At 33.6% G+C, this 13,850-nt stretch overlaps 1 protein-coding gene and 2 pseudogenes across 1 annotated transcript; 1 reads left to right on the top strand and 2 right to left on the bottom strand.

Moving 5' to 3' along the window:
- The first annotated feature begins 323 nt into the window (after positions 1–323).
- Positions 324–4,928, top strand: LOC126698802 (asparagine--tRNA ligase, cytoplasmic 2). The gene is made up of 8 exons (XM_050396260.1): positions 324–1,091; positions 1,764–2,000; positions 2,500–3,075; positions 3,342–3,527; positions 3,626–3,690; positions 3,793–3,922; positions 4,044–4,102; positions 4,387–4,928. Exons 1-8 carry the CDS (start codon positions 612–614, stop codon positions 4,568–4,570), a joined length of 1,917 nt encoding a protein of 638 aa, XP_050252217.1. The 5' UTR covers positions 324–611; the 3' UTR covers positions 4,571–4,928.
- Positions 4,929–5,184: 256 nt separating this feature from the next.
- On the bottom strand, positions 5,185–6,037 carry LOC126698803 (cysteine-rich repeat secretory protein 55-like; annotated as a pseudogene).
- A 6,431-nt stretch (positions 6,038–12,468) lies between these two features.
- Positions 12,469–13,307, bottom strand: LOC126700349 (cysteine-rich repeat secretory protein 55-like; annotated as a pseudogene).
- Between the last annotated feature and the right edge of the window lie 543 nt (positions 13,308–13,850).

Raw genomic sequence — 13,850 nt, 5'->3', positions numbered from 1 at the left:
CGACAAAATTTAGTATTGAGAGACCAATTTACCCATAAGTCATTTGATTTGAAGATGGGTAATTTGATCTTTTGATGTTAAATTTCATCTAACATAACACCAAAGCAAACAGCAGAGGGGACAATGTAACCGAGTTATAACTTGAAGGGTTAATCATGCATTTCAATAATTTATAAGGTAAGTATAATCGAGGTAATAGTTTAGAATGAAAAAATGTAGGTTATCCAAAAATAAATAAATAAATAAATAATACAACCTTTATTAGCATTCCTTTCAAGTTGGGTTTCTCTTAACGTTGCCAAATTTAAAGATTAGGCAGAATTGGAAGTTGAGAACTCCTCCTTCCCGCGAATACCCAACGCTTGAAAAGATTCCAAACCAAACAAAGCCTCCCACCTCTTTCTCTCTGTTTCTCTCTAATGCTATCCAATGTTGCACAAACCAAAACTCGCAGACAATCCCTTTCCTTCTCCTTCAACCTCTCCCTCCTCTGCATCACTTCTCACTCAAGGTATCTCCGCCATGCTATTTAAGCTCGCCTCCAAAAACCCATCAACCATCTTCTTCTTCTTCTTCTTCTTCTTCTTATTTTCCTATCTTTTCATCTCCAGATGGCCACCGAACAACAACAACAACAACAACAACAACAAGAGCAGCCACAACATGAACAACAAAAACAACAAGAAGAAGCTGCAGCCATGCTGGTTGCAGTGACTACTTGCAAGTACTCCAACCGGGTCTTATTGAAAACCATATTGGAGCGTGATGATGGTGGTGTGGGATTGGTTGGTGAGAGAGTTTTGATAGGGGGGTGGGTCAAGTCTTCTAAAGAGAAGACTAAAGAGCCCGTGCCACCGCAACTGCCACCGCCACCACAAGCTGTTGAAAAAGAGTCTAAAGTCGAAATTAGCTGTGTCGAAATGATTCAGACTCGGATACCATTTTTCCGGTCCATCATAAATGTTTTGGGGATTGGAAATTACCATGCTCGTGAGAAGTTGGAGAAGCCGGCTCCTAGGCCGCTGACGCCACCACTGCCTTCCATTGCTTTCTTGCGAGTTAGTGATGGTTCATGTGTTGCAACTCTTCAGGTATATACATTCAGTTATGTGGAACAATAGCTTATATTTTGCTATGGAAAAATATGATGATTGATTACACATCAAGTTAGCTTCATATTTAGGAGAATTAAAAGGGGTCTTCTTTATTTTTCATAGAGGCCTTTTGGTTACTATATTTTGTTCATATAAACTATGCATTCTAAATGCTTGTTGTTATGCAAATCGATTAATAGTTTTAGAGTTTGGCTAATCATGCCCTTGTCATGGGTCAAAACCACTAGTTTAGAGAAGAATTCAGAGGTTTTGAGCTTTGCTCTCATAAAAATTAAACCCCAAAATTTTATTATAGTATAGACTTGGAGAATATAAATAAAATGACTCTATAAACTAGAGGCCAGGACCCTAAAAAAAACTGTACCTATTGCACAAAACTCTCATTTTTGCGGGTTTCGTGAGAGGTGATTGGTAGGCAGCCTTACCCCCAAAAAAATCTTTCTAAGTTGTTGGCTGCACTTTGAAACTCAAGGTATTGAGCATAAATTCCAACCTTTTTTATTTTCTTTTTGGTGGAATTGCATATTCATTCCTTATTGAAGGCACATCTATCATAACAAGTTTCAAATCATTTATTGATCAATAAGAGTTTCGTACCAGATCTTAGGACTTTTATATCATATTCTAACTAAAATTAAAATCTATCAGGTTCTTGTAGCCTCCAGTATAGCTCCTCCCTGCCAGCTCCTGCCTATTGGAACTTGTATATTGGTAGAAGGTGTATTGATGCAGCCATCGGTACTGAGAAAACATGTTATCGAGCTTAAAGTGGAGAGAATTCTTCATATAGGGACAGTGGAACATGATAAGTATCCATTATCAAAGAAAAAAGTACCATTTGAAATGTTAAGGAATTATTCCCAGTTTCGACCTCGGACAACCACGGTAAGTTACCTAGGACACTGCAATTTTATTGAATTTATTTTAGTCCTTTCTGGGTTTTTCTTAGTATGTATCTATAATTTTTGAACCCATAGTATGTACTACCACGTGACTTCTAGAGGTAATCCAATTTTACTTCTTCTTTTTTCCCCACCCAGTGCTGAGATACATAATTGTTTTTGACTGGTATGGATCTGTGCACTTACGGATATTCAATAGGGTAAATCATAATAACTATACCTATATTCTAAATGCAGTATTTCAATTTCTTTTATTACTTTTGGAGTGCTACTTCTTGGAAATAGAATTTGTCAATGAGCTGATTATATCTTGTATCACACAAATTCTATAGTAATATAACTTATTAATGTTGTCATCACATTTTTGAAGCCTTATTAAAGGCTCGCACTTACATTATACTATAGCAATCATATTGAAACTTGATTACACTTACGAAACTGTATCTAAGTTTTATTTATTTGACATGTTTCACATTATCTAGGTGGCATCTGTCGTGAGAATCAGCAATGCCCTGACTTTCGCGACTCACACATTCTTCCAAAACCATGGCTTCCTTTATGTGCAAGTACCCATTATCACGACCACAGACTGTGAAGGATTTAGTGAAAAATTCCAGGTTACAACTCTTCTTGGAAAAGCAGATATAAAGGTGAAGCCAAACACCCGTAATGACACCGATGGAGTTAGCCCTGAAGTTATTAAGTCTGCTGTAGAGGAGAAAAGTAAGGTAATTGAAGAACTAAAGAGGAGTGAAAGCAACAAGGAAGCACTGACAGTTGCAGTTCAAGATTTTCATAAAACAAATGAACTAGCATCACAGTTAGAAGCAAGAGAAAAACCAAAACCTGGAACTTCACTGAAGGCTGATATTAACTTTTCTGAAGATTTCTTTGCCCGCCAAACTTACCTAACTGTTTCTGGTCGCCTACATCTGGAGAGCCATGCATGCGCCCTTGGAAATGTTTACTCAGTTGGACCCAGGTTTAGAGCAGATTCTACAGAACGTGTGGCAGAGATGTCAATGGTTGACATTGAAATGGCTTTTTCACAGTTAGAGGTATAAGCTCCTCTTACCCAGCATTTTAAGTATTTCTATTGGTCTTCATAATATATAGTTTGTACGTCAAATGTAGTCCATAGGTTGATAATTTATTCAGCACATCCTTCTCACGACCTCCCTATTGTGATAATGTCATTATGTTTAATTTGGACTTGAACAAGTTTCAGACTTGCAATGTATTATTACCAGATCTCCACGGTAGAAAATGTCTATACTTCTATATTCTTTTTTCATATAATTATAAATGATTGTGAAATTTTCAGGATGCCATGAGCTGTGCGGATGACTTTTTCAAGTTCCTTTGCAAATGGATTTTGGACAACTGTTCTGAAGATTTGAAATTTCTTTCAAAACGAATTGACAAACCCTGCATTGCTCACCTTCAATCAATGATATCAACTACAATTGAAAAGATTTCCTACACTGATGCAGTAGATTCTTTTAAACAGGTAGATCACACTATTAGTTCCTTGGGCATGTTATCCTGACAATCATTTTCACCCAAAGCAATTTTTAACTTATGTTTATATTGAAATTTGCCTCCCAGGTTGCAGATAATATATTTGAAAAGAAACTTGAGTGGGGTGATGCTCTTACAGCAGATCATCTAAGGTACACCTATTTTTTTCATTGTTGGATTTGCCAACGTTTGAAATGTAGGAAGTGAGGCCTCTACTTACTGCAAGTACTCACCTTCTTTTCATGTCATAACAGTTACATGGCTGAGGAGATCTACAAGAAGCCTGTAATAATATACAACTATCCAAAAGAAGTTAAGCCCTTTTATGCTCGCTTGAATGATGACAGAAAAACAGTTGCAGCATTTGATATGGTTGTACCAAACGTAAGCCCAGAATGAGTTTTTTTGTGCGCCTATGAGATCATGAATGACCTTTAACTGAGGTTTCCTCATTTGAATAAAATTCAAGTTTTTATTTAGGCTGGTTGTATAAATTGTCTTGCAGGCTGGAACTTTAATTTCAGGTAGCCAAAATGAGGAGCGTTTTGATATGTTAAGTTCAAGGTAATGACATTCTAGTTTACCCTTATCTAGCCATTTTTAAGGGCATTACATCTGGTAAATTCATTGAAGCAGATGTTGTAGAAGTTTACAACTGCATCTATAAATCACATGATGACAAGAAGAATTCGTAGTCACACTTATAGAGCATAATTATGTATTTATGTTTACTGTCTGCTCAATCAATTTGTGGCTAATATTGATGGTTATATAGTGTAATGGCCTCAAACTTGTTCCTGTTTTCTCATAAAACTGCAAATATTAACATCATATTTTTTTGTTGACAGAATAAAGGAATTGGGTTTGCCAAGAGAGCAGTATGAGTGGTACTTAGATCTTCGCAGGCATGGAACAGTCAAGCACTCTGGATTCAGTCTTGGGTTCGATCATATGGTTCTCTTTGCCACTGGGCTGAATGATATTAGAGATGTTATCCCTTTTCCTAGATGCTGTGGCAAAGCCAACAACTAATCAGGTTTCAGGCAAAGGAGACATTTCCTAAATGAAGATCTTCTACATTAAATTATTTATTTGTTATGGAATGAAGAAGTCTAATAATATCTTGTGTACATATGTGAAAAGTGTATCCTATATTCAGAGTTTATACTTGTGCAATTGAATGCTTGGTTGTTCACATGAATGCATAAATGTGTATGACCAAATATCATGTTAAAAAGGGGAATACTCCCTAAGTTTGCACGCATTTATTTATTTTTTCTTTTTTTAAAAAGGATTTAGCATTGCTGTAGTGTATGTAAGTTGTGTCAACAGCCACATGAAAATTCCAAGTACTTGTGGAAATAAAATAAATTCTCTCTTTGGTTTCAAATCTCTATTTGAGGGCTCACACACTTTTTACATAACAGATTGGGAACAAAGAAAGGCATGCATGCAAGTCCATTTTAGCAAAGCTGTAAACACAAATACTTGGAATTAGGAATATTTAACAAAAGACCTTGACCCATTGGAAACACAAGGAAGTGCCACTTGACTAAAGGTCATTGGCTGCACATGCATATATACTACATATACATGACTATATTATTTGCGTGAAGCCTCATGCCTGTGGCTTCAATTCACACATGTAAATGTCACAAATAGCAATACTTATTGAAATGAAACTTACAAGGAGTTAGAGCAACATCTATGTTTCCTTAACAAGGGCTGATTTGGCATAGGGACTTAGCTTGGAATTTTCATGAATAAACTATGGCCATAACAGTATCAGCCATAGTATGGTTTGACATTGAATCAAGAGGAAAGAAGAATGGATAGAGCTCATATCGGACATGACAACTGCTATATAGAACTCTGCATCCTTTCCAGTCTTTGCAAAAGTTTTCAAAATTGCCCACAGCACATTGCACCAATGCATATAATGTCACAAATGTTGACAACTTGGTCTTACCTTTCCCAAGCCCTTCATTCTTAGTCTCAACAGCTTGTGCTCTAATCTGACCAATCAGAGTTCCTAGTTCTTTGTTAAAAGTATCAGGTTCAGTTACATTTTCCACATTCCCATATAATATACCATAAGATGTATCAATTTCTCCAATGAAGCTTTTAATGTTGTAACGTAAAAAGCAAAAGTCATACCAAATTCTTGCATCGGCTTGGTTGGGATAATGTTGGCGGATTTGCTTTGCTGCATCTTGGATGCAACTTGAGCAGTCTGTTCTGCTCACATCCCCTCTACATTGAGCCAGGCCAAAAACTTGATATTGGTTTTTACCCTATGAAGTAGCAATAAAACCATTGGAGGGGGTTTTTTAAACCAATTCAGCTAATAAGCGATCAATATTAGCTGATATTTGGCTATCACTACCAATATTAGTGTCTGTATTGCAAAACTGCCCCAAGGGATTTGCAGATTCAGCATTACAAATGCATAGAGCTAGTAAGAGAAGAATTTTGTAATTCAAATTCATACTTCTCCTTTGTAGCAAGCTCACACCAAGGTTCATTTCATAAGGTCCTTTTCATTAGGCTGGGGAGTGGACTTGGTATGTGGATAATGTGGGGATACCAAAGCATACATTCTTGACTTATTTGCTCAGTACCACATTATGAGTGGAGAAAATAAGATATTTTCTTCTAGAATGCGATCCCTGTGTGTTTGATTTTTGTTATAGTTGCTTCATAATAAAGACTTTGTTGAACGTTATGATACAGTCTTAAGTTGACTATGCTGTGAAGAAGCTGGCTGCCAGCAAAAAGATCATTATACAAATTCGAAGATTCTTGCATGTTTCAATTAACTTGACCAGTAAAGTCTATCATCTCAAAGAAAAACTAGTAAAATCTCTCGTTGTCGAACAAGTGACCTGGTTGGTTGGGTTTGAATTCCACCAACACCAAAAAGAAATTCATTAGTATCTTACTCTAATAATAATGAGTAATAATTATGAAGCAGATGTCATATGTTTCAAATCCTATCTAAACAAAAAAAATAAATAAAGGATTTTTTCTTACAATAAGTGGGGGGAGAGGGATTCGAACCTAGGTTTTCCACATAGAGAGAAGCAATAAATGCCACCGAACTGCAATACTCTTGAAAAATTCAAAGATTTATGATTGGCTGATTAGCAGTTTAATGTCACAAAACTCAAAATAACATCACAGTGCCTTTTAATAGCTCTTTAGTCATTGGAACTCAATCAAATTCCACCACCTAATGTGTTAAAAAACTTTTAATAGCTTTAGCAGCAGCCACAAGGATAAACTTGATCAACTTATGCCTAATCTGCACTTGTCAATCTCTAAAAGTAATTAGTGCAGAAAAACACCTTTTTTTTCCTTGAGTTGCATAGAGAATTGCATTGTGAAAATTTAACTATGATTACCGTTTTTGTTTTTTTTTATGAATTTTATCAACAAAACTAGCAAGATCAGTCTTTTACTGCTTTATCCCCTTCCTTGCCAGTTTTAGTTGATCTACAACAACTGCGTTCTTAGTTTCAGACTTATTTAAGTTCTTAAGGGCAACCTTAGCCGCCTTGGCATAATAAGAACAATCCTCAAGCAGCTCATTGTAAGCCATTTGAAGATCCTTCTTACCTTTGGATTCATCTTCTGATCCCTCACTAGCCTCAAACTATGTCTTCCTTATCATCTACATTAGAGGATTCTCAAGAATTCCCATCGCCAACTTCTGCTATAGCAGTAGGAGCTATGAAGTTTCCTTCACTATCACTATTGTCCTCAGAACTAGAACTCTTAGAGTTACTCAAAGTAGCATTCATAGCTTTACCTTTGGACTTGATATAATTTGGGCACTTTTTATGGATGTGTCCATTGACATTGCACTTGAAGCACTTCAAACCTTGAGAGTACCACTCTTTCAGTCTTTCTCTAATTAGAGTCTTTCTTAACTCTAGAACTCCCACTGGACTCTTTCCTTAACTATTTACCCTTTTGTTCCTTAGATCGTCTTTGATTCTTCTTGAACTTCAGAAAATTTTTAAAGTTTTTTCCTAACAGAACTAGGTTTTCCTCAGCACCATCATCATTGGATGAATCAGAGTTTTCTTCTTTAACTTTTTTTAGGACTATAGACTTATTTTTCATACCGTGGGCAAGGCGCAAGGGTGAGTTCATAGGTTTGCAAAGACCCTACAAATTAAGAGATTGTAAGTCTTTGCTCTTTTTTACGGTAATAACCTTAGAAAGGGACCTCTCAAGCAAAGATCTCAAGACTTCCGTAACTATCTTAGGTTCATTGATCTTCTCACTTAGATTGAGCTTTGAGTTCACTGCTTCAAACTTGGTGGTTAACAGGTGGAGTTTGGAGTTTTTGACTGCTTTAGTGTCTTCACGAGTAGTTTCTAGGATAGACCAGGCTTAGTAGTTTCTACATTCGAAATCATCCTTAACTCATCTGTGGACACGACATTGTATACTGCATTCACGGCCTTGTTGTTAAAATTAGACTCAGCAGATTCTTCTTTCTTCTACTTTTCAGTGGGTGTCTTAGTTTGGTCCACCCTTTATCCATTGACAATCAAACTCTATCATTAATGGATTTCAGGACCGCACACATGCGAAACTTCTAATATGCATAAAATTGCTGTCAAAGTATGGCAGGATAGTCAAAGATTGTCTTTATCCATGACAAACTGGGTTTAAGGATCACACAGAGGAAATAAATCCTAACAGTTGAACCTAAGCTCTGATACTAATAGAAAAATGTGTTTAGACCCCTAAGTACGGCTTACAACAAATTTTATTAATTTTGCAATTAATAGTCCGATTAATCAATTAACCAATTACAATTGTAATGTGGATAAAGAATTAAATTATCAGTCACACACAAGAGACGAGAGATTGTTCACAAAGTGAAAACCCAATAAGGAAAAACACTCTGGGGCTTACTCCAGTTCATTAAATTCACTATGAAGAAGTTGTGATACAAGCTAACCTACAAGACCCTCAAGTGCATGTAATAGAAATTGTATATGAGCTTCCCACTCCTACTGCAACTGCTGAACCAGACCATATATTCACAGTAATCCAACGCTGCAAGTCGATCACCAACCAAAAAACCAATCTCTAAATTACTCCAAGGCTACTTGAAGTTTTTTTTCCTTCTCTGTGGTTTCACAAAGCACTCCAATCAATATATTACTAAAAGCTGAAGCGTAGCGTTTAATGCTGCTGCGCTCACGTTGAGCCACGTCAACGTCCACGTCATCATCTTTTTCTTTTTTTTTTTTCTTTTTTTTTTTCCATTTTCTTATAATTATTTATAATTTTTTTTATTTCATATTTACACTTCTCCAACCTTTCTTCTTCCCTTACCTTTTCATCTCCCCACTACTTCTCTAACCTTTCTCATTCTCTCATTCTCTCACCTTCTCATCTCCCCACTACTTTTTACATTAATATCATTCTTCATCTTTCCCTTCATCTTCATCTATTTTTGTCTCTTCTTATTCACACTTTCTTACTATAAATTTGTCACTATCTCATTCATTCCATGCATAATTTTTCCTTAGAAAAAAAAGGTTCTCTCTCTCTCTCTCTCTCTCTCTCTCTCTCTCACACACACACACACACACACACACACAATTTTTGAGTGGATTTTTATTTTTTATTTTTCTTGCATCTTCGCTTTAGGTTGATAATTTTTTATATTCTTTAATCTACTTTAGGTTAATGCGATTCAGTTCTCTCTCTCTCTCTCTCTCTCTTAGATTGTTAAATGTTATCCTATTGCATTATAAATGATTAAATATAAAAATATAATATTATTCTAATACATAGCATGATTTGGATAATTTAATTTGGTAGCTACTGTAATTTGATAGCATGATTTTTATAGTGCTCAATTTAGATGTTAAACAATGGGACTTTAATCATTTTTGTTTATTTTTTAATCCTTTGTGGTAGACAAAGTACTCTATAATGCAATTTATTTAGAGAAAAGCAAAGGTTGGCTAAACAAAAGTTATTGGATGAGAGACAAATTTTATCTTTCGCAATTTTACTTTAATTATTATTATTATTATTTTATAACAATGCATATATAAAAATTTAATTCTTAGATTTTGCTAATAATTGATTATTTGATAATATGTTTTGGGTGGACGAAATTACAATTTCCGCAAAGAAAATAACCTTAGTAGATTATAAATAACAATTATTTTCCTAATTGGTTCAATTAATCATAGTTAAGTTTTATTAATTTTTTTAGTTACTTTTTTCAGTGTTTTGGATTGTAGGCAGAAAAAATAAGTTTGAGAAAGTTTGTTTAAAACTAAAAGAATAATTTCTAAATTTTATTTTCTTTTTAATGATTCACAAAATGTTATAAATAACTTTTATTAAAAAATAAATATTTTCGTTAAATTGCCTTTTGAATTTTTGAGAAAAATTGCATTTTTTTTTTCATTTTAGTACGACAAAAATTATTAAATTTATGATTTATGATTTATGATTGTTTCTATATTACATTTATGATTATTCTTATAATGAATAAAAATATAATTACAAAATACATTACTCTTTATTAAATTAGTTTAAATTGTATAAAAAAAAATTTAATAAAACTACCATAAAAATAATTATCATGCGCAACGCGCAGGTTTGTGACTAATCTATATATATATATATATATATATATAAAACCGAAACCTTTGGAGTTCCCACAATTTTCCACGTCATCACTATTTTCTTTTTCTTTTTATTTTAGATTCTTTTTATTTTTGGTTCAATTTTCCACGTCATCACTATTTTCTTTTTCTTTTGGATTCTTTTTATTTTTGGTTTTATATCTTATCAAGTATTACAATAGTTTAGTTTAAATAAAATTCTATTAGATATATGTTTCAAAAGCTTGAAAATAGCCTTTGGAGCTCCCATAATTTTCAACGTCATCACTATTTTCTTTTTCTTTTTCTTTTTCTTTTTCTTTTAGATTCTTTTTATTTTTGGTTTTATATCTTATCAAGTATTACAATAGTTTAGTTTAAATAAAATTCTATTAGATATATGTTTCAAAAGCTTGAAAATTCTATTTCAACTAAAATTCTATAACAAAAATTTTCACAAATATAAACTTCTGCCAAGGTCGAAACCCTTCATACTCACTCAAATTTTCACAAAGAAAACACACATATCAAATTGAAGCCATAGCAGGAAGCAAGTTGATTCTTCAACGAGAACAAATCCTGTAGTACAAAGGCCACCTAATTGCTTTTAGTTTTGAACTTGATTGTCTTATTAACAACAAAGTCTATGAATTGCAGTGATGGACAGCCGTCCACAAATAACATCTACGCAAGGGCTTGATGTTCTTCTTAATTATCTCATATAATTCTAGGAATTATTTTATTTAATTTTTTTTTGGAATTAATATATTTAGATGGTTGGCATAGCAGACAACGTAAAAACAATTTTCTGTCATTTATATTGCCTTCTGCATAACCCTAAATCAATGTTGAAATGTTGTGTTTTACAACCATCTGATCTTGGTAACCAAACCCTGCACCTATGATTGTTTATGATTATTTTTGTTCATTGTTTGTAGTTTAAACCCATTAAAACTTATTGGCTGATGGTATTTCATGGTTTTTTTTTCCCTTTACTTTTACTTTCAAGGTTGCTAGGAACACAACCTAACATGTGATTTTTTTTCATTGTTTAAAGTTTAGACCCATTAAAATTTAAAACTAATTACTTTATAGGTTCATGTACTTTTTTCTTCTTCTTATTTTTCTCTTTTGAATAGTCATATATTTTGTGTTAGTTTTTGCAATATTTGAACATGTTTAGCAGATTTCAACAACTATACCATGTATTGTTCTTTTGAAGGTAATCAATTTTTCTTTTATATTTCTCTATTATAAAATCATATATATATATAGTTTTGTTTCAATAATTTATAGGATGTAAATCTTATGATTCCTTAATATTTTTTGGCCTTTTGGAAGTTTTAACATCTAACTTTTTGAGTTATATTTTTGTAATATCCAAAACTATCTGGAAAATTTCAATAATTATAACCATGAATTATTATTTTGAGTGTAACAAATTTTTCTCTTATATTTCTCTGTTGTGTAGTCACACACACATATATTTTTATAATTTTTAAGCTCTTAATCTTTTGATTCTTTTCAATAGTTATAAGTTTATAGTCATGAACTATTCTTTAATATTTTTCGTAAGTCATTGCATGTTCAAACAATGACTTCTTTATCAAATTGTAACACAAATTGAAGTTATACAAGAGCAATTCATGCAATAATATAGTTTTTTAATCAATTTAAAATTTTATAAAATCAATTTAGTTTACCACATAAATAGGTAGGTTCCCGTGCATAGCATGGGTTGGCGACTAGTACACTTAATAGGTGATCTTAGTGTTTGGGTGGAAATCTCCTCTCATAAATAATTCAATTGGAGATAGTTGGAAGATAAAGAACACTCACAGATAATTTTTCTTTGTTTTTTAATAGCAATCTTCCTTCTCAAAAAATTAGGGTTGGTATAGGGTTTTTATATAAGTAGGGTTTGGGTTAGAGGCGGTTACACAACCAAATCTTGAAGCAAATATCAAAGTTTTTGTAACAGGGTTCTGGTTGACCAAGACTCTACAGAAACTCTACCGAAAGTTTTTATTTGGTTTTCAATTTCGCAAGGCCAAGCATTCATTCTTGCACAACCAAGCTTGTCATTCTTACCACTATTTACATTACAATATCAAAACTCAGCAATACAATTACATTGGGTATGGAATTAGCCAACACTTAAAAATCCTAACAACAAATATTATTGTTTTTAAAGTAGGAAATAGAAAATCCGATCCTTAACAATGCAAACATGTAAATTTCACAAATTGAAGTATTTATTGAAATAAAACTTTCGAGGAGTTATTGCAACATATATGTTTCCTTATCATGGCTCAATGGCATAGGGACTAAGCTTGGAAATTTTATGGATAAACTATAGCCATAAGAGTATCAGCCATGGTATTGTTTGACTTTGAAACAAGAGGAAACAAAAATGGATAGAGCTCATATTGGACATAACAACTACCATATAAAACTCTGCATCCTTTCCGGTCTTTACAAAAGGTTTCAAAATTGCCCACAGCAATGGCCAGACACTATGCACAATCTATCTGAAATAGGTCTCTTGTGCATTGCACCAATGCATATAGTGTCGCAAATGATGACAACTTGGCCTCACTTTTCCAAGCCCTTCATTCTTTGTCTCAATTGCTTGTGCTCTAATCTGATCCATCAGAGTACCTAGTTCTTTGTTAAAATTTGCAGGATCGGTTACATTTTCCAATTTCCAATGGAATATACCAAAAGATGTATCAATTTCTCCAATGAAGCTTTTATTGTTGTAACGTAAAAAGCAATGGTCATTCCAAATTCTTGCATCGGTTTGGTTAGGACAGCATTGGCGGATTTGCTTTGCTGCATCTTGGATGCAGCTTGAGCAGTCTGTCCTGCTCACATCCCCTCTACATTGTCCAAGACCAAAAACTTGGTCTTGGTTTTTACCATAGGAAGTAGCAATAAAACCATTGGAGGTGGCTTTGGAAACCAATTCAGCTAATAAGTGATCAATATTTGCTGATATTTGGCTACCATTACCAATATTAGTGTCTGTATTGCAAAACTGACCCGAGGGGTCTTTCAGATTCAGCATTGCAAATGCAGAGAGCTAGTAAGAGAAGAATTTTGTAATTCAAATTCATAGTTAAATTTCATAAGGTCCTTTTTTTAGTAGGCTGAGAAGTGGATGCATCATTCATGTGATGTGAGGATACCACAGCAGACATTCTTGACTTGTTTGCTTACTACCACCTTGTGAGTGGAAAAAATAAGATATTTTTTCTAGAAGGTCGTCCCTCTTTGTTTTTTTGTATAGTTAGCTCCTAATACTGACCGTTGTATGTTTATGTAATAGTCATATGTTAGACTATGCTTGGAAGAAGCTGGCTGCAAGAAAACAAGAGCGTTATCAAAGTTCAAAGATTCTTGCGGGTTACAGTTAACCAAAATTTTTTTTTGTCATTGAACAAGAGTCAGCTGGATTCAAACCCTACTACAAAAAAAAAAAAAAAAAAAAAAAAAAAAAAAAAAAAAACCCATTAATTAATATCTTGGCATGAGATGGTGAGTAATCATCATATAGCAAATTCTACAATTGTGCTATCATATCTAAAAACAAAATAAATAAATTAAAATAAATTTCTTACTATAAGCGGGAAAAGAGAATTCGAACCTATGTTCACTAC

Source organism: Quercus robur, chromosome 9 (genome assembly GCF_932294415.1).
Source record: "Quercus robur chromosome 9, dhQueRobu3.1, whole genome shotgun sequence".
NCBI classification, from domain to species: Eukaryota; Viridiplantae; Streptophyta; class Magnoliopsida; order Fagales; family Fagaceae; genus Quercus; species Quercus robur.
The sequence above is the reverse complement of the archived record's forward strand: the minus strand, read 5'-3'. Positions and strand labels throughout refer to the sequence as shown.

Coding starts and splice junctions, on each gene's coding strand:
- LOC126698802 (XM_050396260.1), top strand. CDS start 612: ATGGCCACCGAACAACAACAACAACAACAACAACAACAAGAGCAGCCA. Junction 1,092..1,763: donor CATGTGTTGCAACTCTTCAG/GTATATACATTC, acceptor AAAATCTATCAG/GTTCTTGTAGCCTCCAGTAT. Junction 3,528..3,625: donor CAGTAGATTCTTTTAAACAG/GTAGATCACACT, acceptor TTTGCCTCCCAG/GTTGCAGATAATATATTTGA.